Source organism: Dreissena polymorpha, chromosome 12, assembly GCF_020536995.1.
Source record: "Dreissena polymorpha isolate Duluth1 chromosome 12, UMN_Dpol_1.0, whole genome shotgun sequence".
In the NCBI taxonomy this organism is placed as follows: domain Eukaryota; kingdom Metazoa; phylum Mollusca; class Bivalvia; order Myida; family Dreissenidae; genus Dreissena; species Dreissena polymorpha.
This window is the reverse complement of record NC_068366.1, coordinates 64,367,142-64,386,603: the sequence shown is the minus strand read 5'-3', so window position 1 is coordinate 64,386,603 and position 19,462 is coordinate 64,367,142. Positions and strand designations below refer to the sequence as shown.

Below are 19,462 nucleotides of genomic sequence, written 5' to 3'. Positions count from 1 at the left end.
CGCCACTGTGTCACTAGGTCAATGGTCAAGGTCACTATGACTTTAAAAAAATTCTGACAAGCTTTCATTTATTTAAAACTGCACCCGCTGCCGAGCGCTGGAACCCGTTATGCGTTTATTTATCGTTTTTTACCATTTTTAAACCTTTATTCTGCTATCATATGTCGCTTCCAATGAGCTTAAAAGCAAAGAAACAAAGGCATTACCTGTTCAAAATAATTATTAACAAGCAATAGGACAACAATATACATATAATTTAATGGCTTTCAGTAATCTAGAAACTCTACTTTTTTGTGAAATCACATTTTCTTTTTAATTTTATTTAGACAAGTGTTGCATATATGAAAACTCAGACTATATTGGCGTGCGAAAGTTGTTGATCTCAGTGTACAGTTGTGTATTAAATATTGAATTTATATAATCAGTTAGTTACTACTTAACATTTTACAAGGGTACAAATGGATGCGGATCAACATTTTGAAATATTGTTCCAATAAATAAATACTGTCTCGATAAGGTTGAGGCTTGCATCAAAGCTGACTATAAATATGTGTTCGTTATTGCACTGTGAAAATTGTGCATGCCTATTTTTTCACGGGTTTCATAATATTTAAGTCATATGAGGATTGCCCCATAAGTTTGGTTAACTGACTTTTATATTCTTTACTACATGTAGTAGGTATATATTGCATATTGGTGTCATTTCTAACTTAAGAATCTTTGCAATAAATTTTAATAAAGACCGATCTACAACTCAGAAATTATTTGTATTGAACTGGTGCATCTTTTGTTAATGTTATTTTTCATGATTTTTTAAGGCAGTATAATTAGAAAAGATTTCTGGTACTTATTATATTGCACAGGTGGGAGTCATTTAGAATTTATCACCAAATGGACACCTATTGTAATATATTGCGTAAAATTAGTATCAAACTGTTTATATTAAATGATTCTAGATATAACCAAACATCATGTAGACCTGAATTTTTGCAAAAGCTCACAAACGTTTACCAGAAGTGAGGGTCATCACACACTTCTTAACTTAGAATACTAATCATTAAACATTGTTTGACAATTTTTGATGAAAAATTTACAGAGATATTTAACAACACCTATTCGTAAATATTGACATATAAGCATCGGCTATCCATCTATTAACAACATATTACAAACAATATATTACAAATACCCTTGTTTGCACATACAAATGTGTGATAGCATGGGTAGTGTAGAGTATACAGTTTAGCCATCAACAAGAGATGTGTTCGTCAAAAACACAATGCCCCCTATTGCGCCGCTTTGAAAAACAATTTATTTTCTTTTTGACTTTTGACCTTGATAGATGACCTTAACCCTGAACTTCCACCACTCAAAATATGCAGCTTCACGAAAACGCCGCTTTGATTTATTTTTTTTGACCTTTGACCTTGAAGAATGACCTTGACCTTGAACTTCCACCACAAAATGTGCAGCTTCATGAGATGCACATGCATGCCAAATATCAAGTTGCTATCTTGAATATTGAAAAAGTTATGGCCAATGTTTTTTTTCGGACGGACGGACGGACAGACTGACATACTGACTGACATACTGACTGACGGACAGTTCAACTGCTATATGCCACCCTACCGAGGGCATAAAAAGTGTTATCAGTACAGTAAGACAATGCTTTAATCATAACACCTGTACAGAGCATTTAATAACGTCGGCAAATTATAAAACATACATTTATGGAAACATCATTATAAGGAACAAGACGAGCAATGTCCTGATAAATAAAACTACCTAGTTTTTGCAAAATGAAATACGTTCTAAAAAGATAAATCACACTAATATCAATCACGTTTGATGATTACAAGATCAGTCTTCGAAATTAGCTTTGAAAAGTTACATGCCAGTCGGGCCAGTTACTTAAGAATTTTTACATGCCCAACATATTTTTTACATGCCCAAACTTTTTTAACCAAAATTATAACAAATCACAACATTTTAACACTTACATGCTACACATAGTAAAGCAGAACATTTGTTTCAATAGTAGTGAATACAATTACATCTAATATGTGACTAGAATTAAGACGGTCGATCTTTACACCAGTGCTCTTGAAAAGAGCGTTCTCTGGTGTCCTCGTACCATTTCTTGGCTTCCTTTTTCTCTAAATCATTGTCAATTTTCTATTTTGGAAGTGCTTTATCGGGCTTAGCCCCATCAACATACCTAAGATACTGCATAGCCTCTATGTCGACAATGACATTTGTTTACATTGACAAAAACGGAAGCGAATTACTTGATTGAAATGATCGATTCAAAAAGCATCTTCTCGATTAATGTCTAGAGAAACCGTCGATAAGAACCGAATGTGACCGAACTGCATCGGTCAAAAACAATAACAATGACGTGTGCAAGCAGGTGCGTGTTGTTAAACCAATCGAATTTCATTGTTTTACAACTTACGGCAAGGTGTTTGTTCGCAAAATTGAAAAATAGATCTGCAAATATCAAGAACCGCTTACGATTTTTTTATATAAACTGTCAATTGGCATCAATAATTTACATGCCCGGCGGGCCACAAACGTGAATTTTTGTATGTGCCCGGCAGTAATTTTACTCGCCACGGGCGATCGGGCGTGTGCTTATTTCGAAGACTGCAAGATAATAACAATTTAAATAAGATAGTAGACACCATTGATTTTGAAAATATGGCCATATACAAAGGTCATAGTTAAGAAAAGCTTCCGGCGATCAGACTGACCATCATACTTGTTAAGGATTTATAACCATGAACATTTTGAACCATTTTTAAGATCATACGATTAATGGATTATATAAGTAATGTTAAAAGACAAAATGATGATAATGTGATTGATATTTATTATTAATATATCGTTAATCAAAAGTGCTTTATATGATATAGCTGTTCATCAAACTTGTCCAAGTTTATATGCTCACAAATTTGTTTCACAAATATTCATGAATATCCAACAAAGACGTATTGAGCCTTTTTTAATTCAACGACAATTCACAAATGCTTCAAGCGATATTGCTGGTTATAAAAACTGCAGAGATAGTTTGCCAATAAATATTGTCACTAAGTGAAATGATTATCCGATTTAACTGTTTGAGTTATTAAATGGGCAATGTTAACTTGGTCTTATATATATATGAAGGGCAATTATTCCGACAGTCTTTAAGTGATCTGGGTGGTTATCGAACTTGGTAAAGATATAATATCAACAAACATTATCACCAAGTTGTCTCTCATGTTTTCATTACACAATCTATTTTAAACAGCCGAAGGAAAAGGTATATTAACTTAACGATTCTTGACATTCGGAGACTGCTGATATTTTTCCGCGAAGTTTCTTTGCTGAAACCGTGCAATCTAGAGTTTGTCTCGAGACTGAGCAGCTTCCAATGTTGATCCAGTATAACGACCAACAAAAAGTGGCGCCTTTAGGGGGTAGAGCCAGATCATAAACATGAACGGGTGATCAGCTGTGAATATCTTTGGAGGAGGCGGTGCACTAAAAAACACAATTGTCCCAGCAGTTGCAGCTGCAGCCTCTGTACCTTCTTCGTTGACATCAACAAACGCCTTGTGGAACACTTCAGAAACAAACAAATCCTTCCCCATTCCAGAGAGGTCACTTTTGTTTGCATCGAACACATCAGGCATTCCTAGAGCAGATAATGTATCTGAAAGCTGGAGTGAACTCTCGAGCTTGAATTTCGGAACAGAAACTTTGACAGTTGGTGAGTAAACATCTTCGATACATTGGTTTATTTTTTTGACGTTTATCCTTTTCTCCATTTCCAGCAACCCAGTGACGGTGTTTGGAAGTAGAACTACCATAGCCATTTCATCCCCAATATAAGGCAGATGTAAAACCTTACAATCCAAAGCTGTATTCTCGCCATATCGCACTTTCTTCATTTCTCGTTTCATCATGTCTATCTTCAAAGATTTTCCGTCCAATGTATGAAAATCAGATTTTTTTGTACTCTTTGGCTCAAACTGTATCGCCCAGTTTCCTTTGAAATAGATGGCATTTGCAATTACCATTCTGGTGAGTGAATTGATAGATCCGCTTGGTAGAAGGTTTTTGATCTTTTCGTTTGTGACTTCCTCTACCCATTTGTTTATTTCTTGTCTGCTTCCTTCTGGGTTTAATTTAAAGTCCACATTTTTGACATCCGAGGCAAAATGTTTGACTACAGCTTTAATATAATCTTCCAAAATGCCTTTATCACTGTTCGGATAGAGTCTGTTAGCGCTTCTCAGTATGACATGATCGCTCCCTTTATTCAAAACCTTAACAAATTGCTCAGCATCAGCAAGTATCAACAGTTGATCATTGGATTGAAATTGAAGAGTAGAAATCATTTGGTTTCTGGTTTCATTTCTTGCTCCAGTTTGAACCATCGTCATGACAACGGAAATGCTGCTCGGCGACATGAACAGGTTGCCATGGGGATTTTGAGAAACGACATGTTGAAAGAGGTCCAAAGAAAATTTTGAAGCGCATGATGACATGGTTGTCATTTGATGTAAATACAATTGCTGACAGCTTTCTGCAACAGAAGAAGGAAAAAATAATTAATAGTTAAATTAATTAAATAATTAAAGATGTTTGTGCGTTACATGGCCATTAATTCAAAATGAATATTTTAAATAGTAAATCACTTTATCATAGGCAATCACGATACACAATTACCATGTGGTGTCAAAATGAGAAAAACAGCTAAACAATGCCTGATTTATAACATATGTTCCCAAGTAAATGCTTGTCAGTGAGGTAAAGTTAATTTATCAATTAATTCGATTGCATAAGTAGAAAGATTAATATTATAAGTTAAGCAGTGCTGTCACTATTATTGCCAAAAATTTTACTTAGTTATTGAAAAACAGACAACTAGTCTTAGATATAGTACTTTTCAATACAATCAATAAGGAACTAAACTTTTTGCTTTGCACACATCAATAAAATAAATAAATAAATATCGCAGAACGAATTATGGTTCTTGCACTCAGTACTTGCTTCAATACACTAATATAATTATATGAAGTTTAAATTAAATCTCTTCACAACTTTTGGGTACTGATAAGTAAAATACACTTTTTTGCACACCATGACATGAAATATACAAAAGACAATTACTCCACAAATGCTGGCCAGTACTCCATAGATGAATGAAGTTTTATCTCAATATCTTCAAACTTAATGGAATACTAGTGTACAAGAATATAAACACATGGCAATAACTCTGTAAGTAAGTTTTTGAGAAGAAGTTATGGAATACTCTTCAATTCCTCTTAAAGCCGTTAATCACTTTTTGAGTTTGATTTGAATCTTTTTTTTTTCTGGTTATTAATCGCTCAAGAAAACAACATCGTGTTATTATATTCTCCAAAAACTGTAAGAAAAGAGCAAAAATACTATAGAAAGCACTTTTTCTATATGTCCTCTATCATGATATAAATTAAAAGTATAATCCCTTCAAGACTTCAATTAATTTATGCTTTAAAGTGAAAAACAAAAATCAATAGCTCTGCAAATACTGAAAAAAAGAGTTATGGCCTTTGTACTTGTCATTTTTCCTTATAAGCCAAATATAATTACATGAAGGTTCTTTTAAATATGTCCAACAAATGCGGACTTATGCTCCACACAAGAAAATGGTCTGAACCAAAAATAAAGCAATGGGCAAAACATGTAAAAACAGTACCACTGATATGAAAGTTTTTTATCTTGTACTTTGCACTTCCCCTCAATGTCCTATTTCAAGGTAATACATGTTTATCATACCATGAAACAATCTTTCACAATGGTGACCTATGTAAAAGTCCGAGCCACGAGTCCGATTGAGTAAGCTACATTTTCTCAATCGGCATACTTGTTGTTATCATTGATAAACGTAAAGGCAGCTTTGTTCCCGTCCTCTTTCAAATTTATCGAGAGGTTCGGGACGGGAACCAGACACGAAACTGCCAGGTGGCAATTCAAACTCTGTGAAGCTGGGAAAACCCAAATGTAGTCACCCTGGATGGACTGACGGACAGTTAAAAAACTACCATAAGGGGGCATGAAAATAATGCTGTTAGGGTCACAGGGGGAAGTTGCGCAAAAAAAATTGTATATAATATCAGGGACCTATACAAACAAAGGGATGAGACACTCACTGAACCGAAGAACAAGCTAACGCGTTGTAACGCAAAAGGGAAACGAGACTTGCGACCCAACGAGACTTCGCGCGACGAGGCAAATTTTCACAGCCGCCATTTTGACAAAGCGAGACCGTGACAAAGCAATCGAGACAGAATAAGATAACAAATTAACCAAGTGTTGCCAACACAGAAGTATTCATTGCAAAGGTTTGTTGAGTTTGATACATCTTATTGTTTCATTTGTTTTCGTCTATGCTTTGTATTTACTTATAAAACAACGGTGGGTATTTTCACTATATCATGCGTATCATTGTTTACACTTCCATAATCCGAGAAACGTGTGTCGTGGCTTTTTTCAAAAGGCTTGGTCAAATAAAGCTCTATACTATTCATGTTGGTATTCTTACAAACGTTACATTTCAACGCATTGTGTGATGCTAATTTTATTTGTATTATTAGCAAATTCATGATTTTGAATGAGCACAAAGGCAATACAATTTTAGTCATTTTTTTATCAGTTTCATCAACATATGCCGTGGCTCTTTTTGAAAGGCTCAGTCAATACTAGCCCTATATATATCATGTTGGTATCTTTACAAACGTTACATTTCAATGCATTGAGTGGTGCAAATTTAATTTGCATTATTTTCAAAGGTATAATTTTGTATTAGCTCAAAGATTATACAATTTTAGTCATGTTTTTATTTTGTAATCACTGTCAGTTTGATCAACATATGTCGTGGCTCTTTTCGAAAGGCTCAGTCAATACTAGCCCTATATTAATCTTATGGGTATCTTTACAAACATTACATTTCAACGCATTGTGTGATGCTAATTTTATTTGTATTATTTGCAAATTCATGATTTTGAATGAGCACAAAAGCAATACAATTTTAGTCATTTTTTTATTTTCTTACCACTATCAGTTTCATCAACATATGTCGTGGCTCTTTTTGAAAGGCTCAGTCAATACAAGCCCTATATATATATCATGTTGGTATCTTTACAAACGTTGCATTTCAATGCATTGTGTGGTGCAAATTTAATTTGCATTATTTGCAAAGGCATAATTTCGAATTAGCTCAAAGATTATACAATTTTAGTCATTTTTTTATTTTGTTATCACTATCAGTTTGATCAACATATGTCGTGGCTCGTTTCGAAAGGCTCCGTCAATACTAGCCCTATATTAATCGTATGGGTATCTTTACAAACATTACATTTCAACGCATTGTGTGATGCTAATTTTATTTGTATTATTTGCAAATTCATGATTTTGAATGAGCACAAAAGCAATACAATTTTAGTCATTTTTTTTATTTTTTTTTACAATTTCAGTTTGATCAACATATGTCGTGGCTCTTTTCTAAAGGCTCAGTCAATACTAGCCCTATAGTTATCATGTTTGTATCCTTACAAATGTTACATTTCAATGCATTGTGTGGTGCAAATTTTATTTGCATTATATGCAAAATCATAATTTTGTATCAGCTCAAAGATTATACAAATTTAGTCATTTTTTTATTGTGTAATCACTATCAATTTAATCAAATATGTCGCAGCATTTTAAGAAAGGCTCAGTCAATACTAGCCCTATAATAATAATGATGGTATCTCTACAAACGTTGCATTTCAATCTATTGTGTGGTGCAAATTTCATTTGCATTATTTGAAAAATCATAATTTTGTATAAGCTCAAAAACAATACAATTTTAGTCATTTTTTAAATTTTATAACCACTATTAATTTGATCAACATATGTCGCAGCATTTTTGGAAAGGCTCAGTCAATACTTGCCCTTTATTAATCTTGTTTGTTTAAATTCATATTGTTTTATTTTTTCAGTGTGCTGAAAAGAAGCAAAAGAGGGTTTGACCCCGCAAAGGAAAATGCCATGACGCCAGCGAAACTTGGGCGTACAAACCCAGGTCGTTTCCACATTAAGAACTTTTAATGGTTGAAAAACATTGTGGACTTTAAATAGTGCTGACATACATGTGTGTTCACAGCTATGCCAAGGATACTGATACTGTCTGATTCAACACGGAAATTGGATTACTTTTTTTCCTGAGACGTACCTTGACCATCCCAGCACTAAGATGATGTTACTATATTCATGTCTACTATATAAAGCAGTGGCGACAACAAACTTCACAAACCTTCAGACTTGCCGAAGACAAAAGAAAATTCAGTATGAATTAGTTTTAAATATTCAATTGATTAAATTAAACTGTTGCATTTTTTCATAAATGAACACATTGCAGCAGTGAATATCTCTGCTTAACTCAAAAGTGACAGTTAGATCTTTGATCATGTTAATCAAAAATGTGTTCCCAAAACTCATTATAAATATCAAATTTTCAAACTTGTTTTAACAAGATAATTTGGTATTTAATTTTAGTAAGCTTTTTGTATTGCTGTAGGCTTCGAATAAATCTTCTGCATTACCATGTCAAGAGGAATCTCAATCTTTTGTTGTTGAAATAATAAATAGAAAATTGTTAGTATTATTATCAAATTTTTGTTGTTCTATTTCACATTGCAAATGGTTACTTGTGCAAAATCTTTTACAAACATGTGATTTTTTTTACATGCTATTGAGTTTTTAAAATATTTTCTTTAACTGAATGCTCATTACACTTAGTAACATGAATGTATTGTTACACATACTCTTAAACTTAAATAATACCAAGATTACCTATCATGCATGAACTAATGTGTATGTTTCAGTGATTAACTGATTTATACTGAGAAATTAAACATAAACGACTTTTATGAATTGCCTTGCCTTCAAATTCTGCTGATTTTTGTTCAATACTTGAACACGAAATCACGAAAAGACTTTTAGTACAACTATGGATATCATGTTCAAAAGGAGTCCAACAGAATAATATAATGGCATGCGAACCTTCATTGTCTCGGATGATAAAAAACAATTATACATTTTAAATTGTAAGCAATTGGCAGGCGTTAATAATGTTGATATTTTTCACACGGCAGAGTAACATTTTTAATTAATTAAAAGACCGGTCTTTGCTACATGCACATATGTGCGATATACAATGGCAATTGAAACCCTGTGAAACAAATGGTATTGTTACTCGTCAACGCATCCGGTAATTGGGTTCCGTGTAGCATACTGCGTGTTAATATTACTAATTATTTATTTTCAAGACAAACAAGGCAAAACTGAACGAATTTATATATTTGTTTATTACACAACGAAAGTCGAATATTGCGAAACAACTATCACCATCAATGAGCGAAATCGCTCGCAATCGAATGAATCTGCTTTCCTTCAGCTACATGAAGGTCAGTCTGGCTGCACAGGTTCTGAGCGACTCTGTTGGTGAATATTAAAATGGCATGCGAAACTTTGCTGCGTCGGAGGTTAAAAGAACAGTTATACATTTTGAGTTGTTTGCACTTAACATGTCTTGATTATGTAGCTATTTAAAACAAAACATGGTAACATTTTAATTCTATTAAAAGACCGGTCTTTTGTACATGCACATACGTGCGATAAACAACGGCAATTAACCCTGGCGAAACAACCGGCAATTAATATTCATCAAAGGGTCCGATAATTGGTCCCTGTTCGACATACTGCGTAATAATTAGACTAAATAATGATTGATTTTGAGATCAACAACGCAACAATTGAACGAATAGGTACTTGTTTATTTAACATAATATAATTTGAATCCGAAAAAAACGTAACCCGCTCAATAAGCAAAATCCCTCGCAATCGATAAGGTGTAGCCGCATTATCGCTACACAGGGACCAATCAATCGAGATTATCAAATCTCGCGCACCGGTTTATTATCAGTAAACAGGGACCAATCGACCGAGATAATCAAATCTCGGTTTATTTTGCGTGCTGTAACGGGATATCGCGAGGTTGCTAATTTCTTTGTTTGTATAGGTCCCTGATAATATATATAGACTATATATATTATTTAAAAAAAATATAAAAAATTGCGCAACTTCCCCCTGTGGTTAGGGTTAGGGTAAATCATCATTTTTAATTCTTAAGGTATCACAATTTCTTCATATTGCTTAACTTGATTAAAATAAGTCCAAAAATATGGACAAACATGCCATAATGTGTCAAAATTATGCGTTTTTCGGTATTTGGAGCATATTTCGGTGAATTTGGGTGTATTTCGGTAAATCGCGCCACCCCTCGTATTAATTGGGTCGAAAAGTACTATATGTGTGAATATTTACATTAATGTGATTTTCAGAATCAGTTTAGAATTTTTGCTGACGTTGAGAAGTATTTTAATTTGTAAAGATTTATGCTTACAATCATATCTCTAACTTATGTATTCCATACCTATTTGTTTTGTTTACGAATGCATCGGACGTAAACACAGAATGCACGTCAGCCGATAATCTGCTTACGGTTACAGACCACTAATTTGGTATTAATAATTACAAACTTTTTCCGGTTCCCGATCTGAAGACTGAACATATTAATTTTGCACAGGGACCTATACAAACAAAGGGATGAGACACTCACTGAACCGAAGAACAAGCTAACGCGTTGATAGCTCGCTATCTCGCATCAGGATTTCACACTTGGGATTCCTGGATTGTTTGCAAGGGCAAAAATTTAAAAAAGAACACGTTGCGAATCGCGCGATCTCAATGCGAGGTCCTGAAACAAAGATAATGATTGCGTTGTTAAAATTGCTATCACACATTGTGGTTTCGTAATTTTGCTTGCGATTAATGCTAAGCAATGAAACAACCACGCGCGATTGTAGTGTTAATATAAACAAAAAAAAAACACATTTGTCCTGTGGACAGTCGTGTACAATCCAACTGGTGTGAATACAATTTTATATTGTCCTTTACATGTCTGTTTATGGGTCATTACAAATGCCTTTTGACCTCATCGGACATCAGATCTACTTTCCATCTATCCAATTATACAAATATCATATTATTCATGATGAAGAACAACGTGTGCTTAATTAAAAAAATCAATTATAATGCATACGGTTGGAATATTTTTGAAATAAATAATATATTTGTAAATATACAAAATATATTTCGAAAGTGCATGACTTTTCTATGTTTAACATGTTTTGATCGATACAGAATTTCAAGGCATTGATCGTTTGACAGTTTATTAACGATGGTCTCATGTGTAGTGTGATTGTGTATATTCCAGTCCATTTTATTCCAATCGTAGCTTCAAAAGCTGTTGATGTCGTATCACTAAATACAGCATAACACTATTAAAAATGTCGTATTCATGACACATTTTCATATTGAATTTAAAGTGGATAATATACTATTGCCACCGCATTACGGAACAAACAAATGAGAAAGACCTCTTGTCACCAGCACCTTATACCCATAAACGATAAGTGCACACGAATAGTCTTAGAAGATGTCAATATTCATAATATTACATGTGGAATTATAGTCATATATTTTTGTTACCCAAGATGATACCGTTGAGTAGTTTGCTTTTCTTTCGTAATTGTTTACCTTTCATGTTATCGCTGGGTATTACTGAAAACGCAACACGCTAACCATACAAGAAGAGTAGTATATAGGGAATCAAAAGAGTATAGCAAACGACATAGGAGGTTTGAGTTGTCACGTCCTTGATCTAGTTCGCGCAGGTGAGAGCTTACTTGAATTTTATAATGTTGATAACGGACATTTTCAAAGCACGATAAAGTCTCTTTTATATAATATGTATGCAGGTTCACGATTGAGACGGGGATTTTGAAAGGCAATGTATTATAATCAACTGGCCAATTGACGTATTTTTATGCGATCCAAAATTGACATGATCAGTTGCGTGTCGTTTAAGATGCAAAACCTGTCTTTCATTTTTGAAGAAGAAGCGTCAATCTGCCAGTCGATGGTAATGCGCTGCCTTTCAAACGTGTACTGTCTTGTTTGTTGTGTCTGGCTTTCATCCCACTTTACAATGTTTACTCAGCGAATAGGGACATTATAGGAAATGTCTGAGTCAATCTGCACCGCCCCTGGCGATCATGTCCGAGCTATCATAACAACAAATGGTCGGACTATGTTCCATGACAGCGCCGTAGCCACGCTGAGGCACACCGAGGCAGTTGCCTCGGCTAAAATTTGCAGAGCAATTTTGAGATAACAAGGAAAAAAAGGAAAATTAATGTCTAAGAATAAAATCTATATTTTAAGAAATTGAGGCAATTTAATGAATTTAATGCACTATGATATTCACAAACATATATTATCATTGAGTACAATTGGTTCATGTTGAGGCAGATAATTATTTCATTTTAATAACTTCAATTGATGCCAAATGGCTCAGCAAATAATTAGGAAAATCCGTATATTAAACAAAGCGTCGCACTGTACACTTCGATGTTACAATCATTGTGGACATTGTGTCACACCGGTCTTACTGACCTGTGTGAATGCGCGCTAAGGATTGTGGGAAACGGACTTTTTTCCATCATGGCGTTGGTAAACATAATAAACACGGAAGTGAAAAATGGTAATTAATTATTATCAAAAACAGGCCCCATCAAACCGGGCCAGCTGTAATATATACATGGATGCAGTTTGTGCTTCAAAAGGAGCCACTTTTTATGTCAGTCTATTGTTTGTAAGAATCACTAAACACGTAACTTAGACTAACTAAACACGTTGCAAGACTGTATCTTCGAAATAGTAAATAAATCAAAATCATAAATAAATATTTATAATTAAATACCTGCTAAAATTTGAGAACGTGAACGATTTAAAATAAACGCTGTGAACATTACAAGGAATCTTACATGTAGGCCTCATCAGGCTCATGTGTGAGAGGATTAATCGGGGATAAAATAAATGGAGTTCAAAGGATCTAACATTTTGAGGAGGACGTCATGGTATCTTGGACATTTGGCACTTTCATATATTTATTTAGTAGATACTGAAAATGCTGAATGTGCTAATTGCAACATCAAAGACGAGCAGGTGAGATTTTTACAGCTTTATTTTTCTTGACAATGACATAATGTATGTTTTCCATTTAATTTATATGGCGCTCTAGTCTTATTTATAAGACGCGCAAAGAATTTAGAGATACTTTTTATATGGGCTAAATTCTTTGCTACAAATATTACCCATATAAAAAGTAGCTTAATATTTAAGAGCGTCAAAAAATTGGACTAATGGCGCTCAATTTTAGCTCGGCTGTTTTCGGGGAAAACCCTAGGTATTGTCATAGACAGCTCGTCGTCAGACGTCCGCGTCGTGCTAAAACCTTTACATAGGCTCAAAATCAAAGTGCTTCCACCTAAAACATTGAAACCTCACATGTATATGCACCTTGATGATTTCTACACACCACACCCATTTTGGGGTCACTCTGTCAAAGGTCAAGGTCACTAACCTCTAAAAATTCTTTTAATAAATTTCATTTATTCAAAACTGCACCGCAGTCTAGCTTGGCACCCATAATGTGGTGCTCTTGTTTATATATAATTTTAAAAATGTATTAATAACCAGAATAGTTGATGCATGTATAAATAAAAAGATACAGCCATGAACAGTGTGTTTTAATTTTTAATAAATATGCTTTGAATGCGTATATGCAAAACAATGAAGTCCATATATTGTTTACTGATTTTTAAAATGTTGAATGTCACACATTACGTACCAGTCCGTTTATGTACCGACACTTTATGTACCACTATCTGACACTTTATGTACCATAGTTATAATATAAAGAGATAACTAATTTAATATGAATGTGTGTTATTGATGAAATGTATTTTGTGTGATAGTATTTATGAATTTAGACTTATAGATCTATATTGGCCATAGATTTTATATTTTTTCAGATTGTCTAAGTGTCACTGAGTGTCTTAGTTTAATTTATTAGCCCAAGTACATGTAGTACTTAATAAATGATTTATTAGTCTTACCTGAAATTGAAGTAAATTATAAAAATTCATTTGTCTCTTATCTTATCCTGACTAAGGATTATAAAGTCTAAAATGTTTGTATTATATTGTATAATTGAAATGTGATACTTTGAAGAGAAGAGAGAATGATCTTAATGTTCAAACTGTAAAAAAAATTAAATTATTTCCTTCTTTAGACTTTAAGCATGTTTAGAGAATGACCTTAATTCATTAGGACTGCTATGAATGAATGGAAATAACACCTATATTTTCTGTAGGTGGTACGTAAAGTTTCAAAGTGCCGGTAGTACATAAAAGGTCTGGTACATGTACATAAGGTGTTACACCCTAAAATGTTCATGGTATCAGTGTTTCAATAATGTAGTGTTTCTTATTATGTATTGCTTAGGTTGTTTTGTTTCAAACTTCAAATTTGCATTTATTTTAAAGCATTTTCATTCATTTTGTGTATTCCATGTTTTGTGTAATAAGGTGAATTATGTTGTACATGGCATCAAATATTAATTCATGGTCGCTATGGTGTAGAGAATGATGTCCGCTGGGCGAGGGTTCGATCAATACTCTAGGAGTTCTCATTATCGTCTCCATGGACAACAAGTTCTGGTGTACCAAGTAGTAGTAGTAGTAGTAGTAGAAGTAGTAGTAGTAGTAGTAGTAGTAGTGGTGGTGGTGGTGGTGGTGGTGGTAGTAGTAGTAGAAGTAGTAGTAGTAGTAGTAGTAGTAGTAGTAGACTAGTAGTAGTAGAAGTAAGATCAGTAGTAGTAGTCGTAGTTGTTGTTCTTGTTGTAGTACGGTAGTAGATAATTAATTAATTAGTAGTAGAAGTAGTAGTAAGAGTTGTAATGGTTGTGTTTGTATTGAATTCTGATAATACAACACAATGATGGTGCTGCTAACGATGATGATGATGAATATGATAATGCTGCTGCTGATTGTGATGATGATTATATGATGGGACTTTGGTATTATAAAATTTGTGAGGTTCAAACACAAAACCTGTTGGATAATAAAACTTCTCATTTTATGACAAAAGAGCTAGATTGTAGAGTAAAAAATAAGTATAAAATTCCCTAATAGGAAAGCTACCATTAAAGGACCATGACTTGTGGGCTTCAACAAAAGCAATTCATGAAACAGTTATATCTCTTTCAAATGCATTCAATATTGCTGTTCCAATTGATATGCTCAGAAATGCTTCTGGATGGGCATACACCAATAAGTACTTTCCTTCAGTTATTTCTTCTAAAGACACATTAACAACACTATCGCCCTTAGCAGGAATTCCGGAGGCCCGCCCTAAGATGTTCCCTCCCCAGACATTTCCCCCATTTTAGTTTTAGTGCTTACATTACCCCCCCCCACCCCACAATAAATTTATAATGGTTTGGTTGAAGTATAATCTTGATTTATTATCAAAATGATTATTTTGCTTATGTAATCTTATGTAATAAACTTTTTATATGAAGCAGCTTGTTTGTTGTTTTCTTTGGATTAATCATTCATTATTTTTGTTAAACTGTTTAAGGAGTGCATGTAAATCATTAGAAAGACGTGCATGTTGGTGTACTAGAGGAATACTAGAGGAATACATGGGATATTCTCAAAATCGTACACATGTTGTTTTTAATATAATTAAATAGGATCAATTGATGAATTAATTCAGTTTGAGTCAACTTGGGCTGGGTTGTAAAACTATAGTTTTTTGTTGTTTTTAATCCAATTAAATAGGGTACTATGTAACTTTCAAAGAAAATATGCATTCATACGCATATAAGCCAAGTTTTGGATGTCACTGATATTTTTTACTAGTACCTAATTAAGACTAATTAAAACAGAATTGGACTTTCCTTGCAAAGTATTTATTATTAATAATATAATAAGCTAATGTAATCAAAACATATTGATATTTTAATAATTTAACTCAATTATATTAATAATATTTAAATTTGCCCCAAAAAACTAGGGCAGGTAGATAGGAAGGATTTTTTTTTTTTGGAAAACCAGCAGTGTTGTCAGTGTAAAATATTTGTAAAGCTTCTTCAATTTCAGTTTTACATTTTATGACCTGCAACATATTCTATGCTACTTTATTTTACTATGGTAAGTCATTAAAGTGTTATTTATTTTTCAACTATGTAATGTGCTCATCTCATATAATGAATTACTACCCCATTTAAAGATGACACCTAATCTAAATTCATTTATACAATAGTTATAATTGTTTTATGTAACATACTATTCCACTAAAAAATGACCATCATAGAACATCAATGCTGTGCGTTTACTAAAATTTTCATTGATCTCAATTATTTAAAGAAAAAAATCTATCAGGCACTTATAAAAAAATATATAATTAGGGTGTCAAAATTTAACAAACTGAACAAATCAATTTGAACTTCTCTTGCAATTCAAATGGAGCCACTTGAAATACCAAATTGTTCCCATACTAGTCGGCAATATAGCTATGACATTGTGTCTATTCATAACATGCATCAGATACACCTTCTGAAACTTTTTAAGCGGTTTTGAAAACGCTATTTCATTGCAAACTTTCGTCAATAAAGGATACATGTTGTTATACAACCGAAAGTGAAAGTACAGTTTAAAAAAAATGAATAAAGAGCGAAATTGTTGAAAACTTACGAAAATTTTAATTGATACTTACATAAGACCGTAAGACTGAACAAAATTATACTTAAATTTTAAATCATAACATGAAAGTTTACTTATAAAGCAAATTCTTCATTCATCCGTGGACTTCTTTGTGTCGTAGTCATAAATGCCTCCAAATGGAGGTGCGTGATGCGTCTAAGTATAGAGGTGATAATAACGTAGTGACGTCACCATCTATGTATAGAATGTCATTGTGGACATCGGAACGTACCGAGCGAGGATCGGGTGTTTTACGGCCAGGTATGGGTCTATTTTAGACCTAGACACACTTCGGGTGGTTGGCGTTTTCGCCTTTATTGGAATTCTCCTCTTTATGGCTGGCGTCGAGTTTAATCCGGGACCGTTTCAGGTGGTAAGAATCTTTGTTTACATTCGAATTTTCAAATTATGATATCCCGCGTATTAAACTTTTTTGATATAAAGTTCAAGTCTTTTCTTTTTAATAGTCAATGAAGTTGATGATAGAACGTTGATGATAGAAATGTCAACTGACAGAAAATGATGACGCAGTGCTAAAACAAAATGTTACACAAGAAAATTGAAAAAATGGCCAAAAACTTTACTGATTTAAGTTAAATATTTGTACTCCTCATGATAAGCAATATGCCCCTGTGACGCAATCGGTAAGGCGTCAGACTCTGGATCCATTGCTCACTATAATACTGTTGGTTCGAATCCCAGTAGGTCCGTGTTCTTTTTTATATGTGTTTATGATTGAAAACGAGTTTGATTTAATGCATTTAAATATATCTTTAAAGAGCCCTATTGTGCTTTCAAGCTCTAAATGGAAAAACAAATCGTCCACGAATTTTTTCACGGTGAACTTGTTTGAACTACAACAGCAAGTTTGCGGAAGCTAATTTGATGTTAACTTAAGAAATAATATTTTGTATTGGTTCTTGTACATGTGAGCGGAGTTTTAGCGCATTGCGAAGGCTTAAAACGTTGACACGTTCTACTATGAAAGAGGAATGGCTTAATGGCATCGCTGTAATGTTTGTGCATAAACACATTCCAGTTGATCGAAAACAAATCTTCAAATGTGGGATTCGACTGGAGACAGGAGAGTTGAATTAGCGTTTAATAAGATTGATAATTAAAAGTTGAAGAATAATAAAACATGTTCATGAAACATTATTCGCTAAAATGTTTGATAGATCTGTTTCTTCATATTATAAGGTAGATCTATTTCATTTTAGTATTTCAATAATAAATATGTAAAGAACATTCTATTATCCATATAAATACTATGGCTTGTATGAGAGAGCTGCGTCTAAAATTTTTCTTTTCTCTATCTGACTTCGAATGAAGTATATGACTATTTTATCTGTAGTAAAGTTTTTATATCATTGTCACTTCAAACGCCGTTTATGATACCAGAATATAAAATTGACAATGAACTTTATTGATACCGAACGGTAATATGTAGCGTCCACGATTCCGATAATTTAGGTATAAAATGTAGTTTAAATGGCCTTTAAAACGCACCAGAGACGTTCTAGGTATAACAAAAATTTACGGGGGGGGGGGGGGCATGCCCCCAGACCCCCCTAGAAGGACCTAAGATACTGCCTCGGCTTAAATTTGGGTCTGGCTACGGCACTGCATGAACATTGGACTATTAATGTGATTTTTAAGAGTTTTATCAAGGTTTTACAAGAGCCACATAAAGAATACTGCCCGTTACCTAGCGGCTAGGTTTTCAAACGAACCGGGACCATTTTCGAACTCATCCGAGATATCACAAGAAAACATATCCATAGAATATGTTAAAGGTGATATCTTATATGATTCTTTGTTAAATCATGTGACCCCTGGTGCTTGATATGAACAACCCAAGTTAGGGACCATAAGACGATGTTACGGTACATACCAAATATTGATGAACTGAAACGTGTGTTTTTAATTATTTTTTAAGTTCCCATTTTCTAAATCTATTTCAGTTCAAATTACGCACATATGCAATGGACCAGAAAGATTTCATGAACTTTAAAGAGGGTCAACGAAGGATCATTCAAATCTTCCCAGCGCTTCAGGAGAAGTTGTAGTTCGAAGAAGAAAGTTAACGGACAGACGCAATCCCGCACTAACTGACGGCCGACGGCCAGCACGATTTCCTATGAGCTCCCAAAGAGCTCTATGTCATAAGCTTAGCTAAAACAGTAATATAATCTGTTCAAAATTTGAGATAATTAATTTTAAACGCATACACAAACGTAACGTATATGCTTAATGCCATGAAAATAAAAACAAGATTGTCATTCTTCATATGTATGTTTTGGGGTTAAGTGTTAAAATTGTGATTATTAATTTTTATTTTTAGATATCCCGTCCTAGTATTTTTTTCAGAAAAAGTTCCCGTAAAACAAATTTTACTCTCAGCAATGGATTGAACTCCTATATTACGGGATGTCGTGAATGTGAAATGGGAATATTCATTTAAAGTATCGATATTTTAGGATGTTCATTTGAATAAACGTATGAAATTATTAAAAATATCATAAATGACGAGATTTGAAATATGTCTTGGTTGTTCGCGTTTCTTTATCCCTATTGTATTATAACAGTGATTCTGTAATGAATTAATCAAAATGTGTCCACAATGTGTCCACACAGTATAATAAGATGGATGCAGATTTAAAGATCACAAATGACTTACTATGGCGGTTCACTAAATCACAATAAACTGTTAA

General features: G+C 33.6%; 1 protein-coding gene across 2 annotated transcripts; it reads right to left on the bottom strand.

The window, feature by feature from the left end:
- Window positions 1–202: 202 nt before the first annotated feature.
- Window positions 203–10,579, bottom strand: LOC127852939 (leukocyte elastase inhibitor-like). 2 transcript variants are annotated; one of them, XM_052387021.1, is made up of 2 exons: window positions 10,508–10,579; window positions 203–4,573 (listed from the first exon to the last, which is right to left on the bottom strand). In XM_052387021.1, the coding sequence occupies exon 2, from the start codon at window positions 4,542–4,544 to the stop codon at window positions 3,384–3,386; it is 1,161 nt and encodes a 386-aa protein (XP_052242981.1). In that variant the 5' UTR covers window positions 4,545–4,573; window positions 10,508–10,579; the 3' UTR covers window positions 203–3,383. The 2 variants fall into 2 exon arrangements, with proteins under 2 accessions (XP_052242981.1, XP_052242982.1); XM_052387022.1 differs by having other exon boundaries at window positions 10,478–10,568.
- Window positions 10,580–19,462: the final 8,883 nt, after the last annotated feature.

What these genes read in the sequence shown, in the direction of transcription:
- LOC127852939 (XM_052387021.1), bottom strand. Translation starts at nt 4,544, where the DNA reads ATGACAACCATGTCATCATGCGCTTCAAAATTTTCTTTGGACCTCTTT.